Source organism: Morone saxatilis, unplaced genomic scaffold (assembly GCF_004916995.1).
Source record: "Morone saxatilis isolate NCDOM2014 unplaced genomic scaffold, NCSU_SB_2.0 Contig572, whole genome shotgun sequence".
NCBI lineage: Eukaryota > Metazoa > Chordata > Actinopteri > Moronidae > Morone > Morone saxatilis.
Genome location: NW_023340176.1, coordinates 1 through 3,736, shown reverse-complemented (window position 1 = coordinate 3,736; position 3,736 = coordinate 1). Strand labels below are relative to the sequence as shown.

The 3,736-nt window shown below is 37.1% G+C and overlaps 1 protein-coding gene across 1 annotated transcript; it reads left to right on the top strand.

Annotated features, from left to right (window-relative positions):
- LOC118339664 (galactose-specific lectin nattectin-like) lies at positions 1-3,246 on the top strand. Its single transcript, XM_035677367.1, has 7 exons — positions 1-88; positions 373-441; positions 757-784; positions 1,249-1,328; positions 1,501-1,635; positions 2,177-2,285; positions 2,864-3,246. Exons 1-7 carry the CDS (start codon positions 50-52, stop codon positions 2,926-2,928), a joined length of 525 nt encoding a protein of 174 aa, XP_035533260.1. The 5' UTR covers positions 1-49; the 3' UTR covers positions 2,929-3,246.
- Positions 3,247-3,736: the final 490 nt, after the last annotated feature.

The window sequence follows — 3,736 nt, the reverse complement described above, 5'->3', positions numbered from 1 at the left end:
GGGTGTATAAATATGTGACGACTCGTACTGTTCCAAGTCACACAGCTGTATGTTCATCCTCTCTGCAACAGGCATCACTACAGCAAAGGTAAAATTTAATAACTTAACTACTTCTTAACTTCATTTTATGATGACATTACAGATAAAAGTTCAATCTACAGAATATTACCATTCAACTATTTTGATAATCAATTAATCAGTTAAGTTGTTTATCAAGCGTTCTTTTTGTTTTATCATTGTAAATTGAAGTTTTGTATAATTTTAATCTTTCGTTTTTACTACATCTTGTGTCTCTTTACACTTTATAGATACAAAATGTAACCAATTAATCAAAAAGACCATGAATTTATTCCATTTCATGCTTTTCCACAGATGGCATCAGGTTTTCACTTGGCTTTCTTCCTCTGTCTGGTTAGCGGACTGTTGATTGCAGGAACTGTAGTAAGTAAAATATTCTTCTGAAGTATTAAAGAATTCTCTAAAATGTCGCTGAAAACTACACTCTCACAAATATGATGTTAATGTCATTAAAAGTATAATTTTATCCTGAAAATCCAGAAAGTTGTTTACTATGAAGCTTTTAGAAGCTACAGCTGAGTGCTGAATTTACAATATATCTGCTATGATGCTCCACAAAATGCCAACAGTGGAGCAGCCACACTACAAGGAGATTGTTTAAGATAATGGATGCTAAAATTAAAACTCAAAAGTGCAAATTCTAAGCTGTTTTAATAAATGTGTTGTTCATATACACAGGGGTCCACCAGGATTAGCAGGTCTGCAGGTTGGTAGCTATAACTTATCTATGCTTGGATGTTGTATTTTCAGTACATATAAATTCATACAGACAACATTACATCATCTGGTTTGCTCGAAAATACCCCAGAGTCATTCTACAGAGCGGTTCACTGACACAACATCACCTACTCTTATTAATGCAGAAAGAATGGTGTTGTCTGCATTGCTATCATACACTGAGCTGTAGTGGGTAATTGGCTAGGCCTAAATTCTCTCCGGGATGGGCCAGGCACACACAATTAACACAATTTCCTCTTTCAAACATTAAGTCCTAATGTATGTGTATAATGTAAATGCAAATACAGGATCTTTAAAATGATTCTGATAGTAAGAGCAAGGGTGTGGGAAGGTGTTAAAGATTATGTATTTCTTTTTAAAACCTGAATGAATGGGATGTAAAACTTTCTGATTCCTTTCACTCTTTACTCTAACATAACAGTTGTGTTACAGACTGTCCTTCTGGTTGGAGCCGGTATGGTTCTCGCTGTTTCAATGTTTTCACCGATCAACGGAGCATGGCTGATGCAGAGGTAGATAGTTAATTACTCTTTATTGGCCTTCAGGTTAGTCAATAATCATGTTTCAGCTATATGAAGTCTGGTTGTATTTATCTGCTCTCCCTCATCTCATTCTTCTCAGTTTACATGCTCTCAGACATCCTATTAATTTTGTATCTGTCTCTCACTCTGTCTCCCCCATCAGCTAATCTGCATTGCTCACGGTGGGAACCTGGCCTCAATCCACAACATCCATGAACACTACGTCATTAGGAATCTGATTCACCAGAGGTATCAGGCGTATGTAAATGCCTGGATTGGGCACTTTGATGCAATACAGGTGAGACATTTTTAGACTAATAGATTTGGGATAGATCAAGGGTCTCAAACCTTATTGAGAGTAAGGTCTACCTAAAGGGAGAAAAATGCTGGGAGGGCTACTCTAGATGTTTTCAATAGAATATGTATCTTTTCCCCTTTAGTAATTTTCATCTTACAGGATTGAACGCCAATTTATTTGAAGTTTCTTTAAACCACTGAAGGATTTTATGAGAACTACTCTACTATATGAACTAAGAATATATTTCCTCAGCTCACCTAACTGAGGTAAACCAATTAATTGATAGATCATGAAAATGTGTAACTCAAAGAAAGTCATCAAGAATTTAAGCCCCCGTTTGGAATACAGAGAATGAAGACCAAATTCAGAAGAGCAGAATAGGGAAGCATGGTTTAAACTCATTTAAGATTAAGATTAGATGCTCCGTGGGCCCTTATGCTAGATCAACCAGTGACCAGTTGTTCCAAAATATCCTGACATCCATGAACAAATCAGTAATCTGCAATTAGCACAGCTGTTCAGCAATCACCTTCTCTTCCAGGAGGGAAGGTGGATGTGGACTGATGGTTCGGGGTCCACATTCAGATACTGGGCTCATGGGGAGCCTAACAACCACGGAGGAGAACACTGTACAGAGATCAACTTCAGAGGTACAAATATTATTAGACTTACTGATGGTATTTTTTAATTGACAAGAGACAAGTGGTATAGTTATAGGAGTCCTTATTAAGGGCTGTGTATTTATGTCTTTTTATATTTGTGGCCAATCTCTGGTATACCACAGGTGGCAGTGTAGATCATCATGGTAGGGGAAATCTATAGTCCCAGGTGCAACAGATAGGACAGCTCAGATAGGCACCTCATTGCCATGCCATTCTTTGGTTTGGAATCCACAGAACACACATCCATTTGAACTGTTTTTGTGGGGGATACAATGGGCAAGTCAGGCCTCCAGCTATGGTGACTGGCTTAGGATTTTGAAAGGACTGAAAGACTGTGTGGAAGCACATCAAAAACAAAGGCTGCACCCAGCTGAGTGACTCATTGGATCTGGTATCTCAAGACTAAGTTATCTGTTGTATTTTTACTGCTGTTCATACGCTTTTCTTAATTTGTCTAAAGAACAAGCATTACATCAGAGACATTTAAATGCACTCAGTAAACAATAGTTAGTCATAAACTGTAGACTTTTATTCTGTTGTGCTTAGCGATTCTTTTCTTCTTACAGGAAACGCTTGGAACGATGAGCACTGTAACTCCAGGAGACCTTTTGTTTGTGCCAGGAAAGTGTGAAGCCTCCCACCATCTTCCATCATATATACCATTATGATGTTACTTCCACCAGTATGACGCTACTATTACGTCTACAATGTTATACTTTAATAGCAAACTTGCTGTAATGATTCACTTCCAATTTAATGTTTCCACATCAAATTACTACAAATCAGTTAATAGAAATATCACTCTGATTATTCACTCTGACTAAATAGATTAAAATGGGATTTAAAAACGTGATTTTTTAATGAGGGGAAAATTTATTTTTCTTGTGATTTTTTCATTTACTTCAATTTTTTAACACAATATAGTTACAATCTCAATCACTGCAAAACAAACTGAAAAAAAACTTACTAAAATAAAAATAATCTCTAAGAATAATATGTTTCTTCTTCATTGTGTGTGTGTGTGTGTGTGTGTGGTGTTTGTCATAGTGAGTGCAGGCACAAAAAGAGTTTATTGTACACCAGGTGGAAGTGTGTGTATATACACGAACAAAATTATAAACGCAACACTTTTGTTTTTGCGCCCATTCATCATGAGCTGAACTCAAAGATCTAAGACCCTCTTCTATGTACACACAAGGCTTATTCTATCAAATATTGCTCACAAATCTGTCAAAATCTGTGTTTAGTGAGCACTTCTCCTTTGCCGAGAGAATCCATCCCGCAGGTATGGCATAACCAAGATGCTGATCAGGAAACATGGGTATTGCACAGGTGTGCCTTAGGCTGGCCACAATAAAAGGCCTCTATATACACAAACTTTTCTGTGTGAACAATGCATTTAAGCACAGGTTTCATCCAGGTCTACCTTGTGGATTAAG

Coding starts and splice junctions, on each gene's coding strand:
- LOC118339664 (XM_035677367.1), top strand. CDS start 50: ATGTTCATCCTCTCTGCAACAGGCATCACTACAGCAAAG. Junction 89..372: donor CAGGCATCACTACAGCAAAG/GTAAAATTTAAT, acceptor GCTTTTCCACAG/ATGGCATCAGGTTTTCACTT. Junction 442..756: donor TGTTGATTGCAGGAACTGTA/GTAAGTAAAATA, acceptor TCATATACACAG/GGGTCCACCAGGATTAGCAG.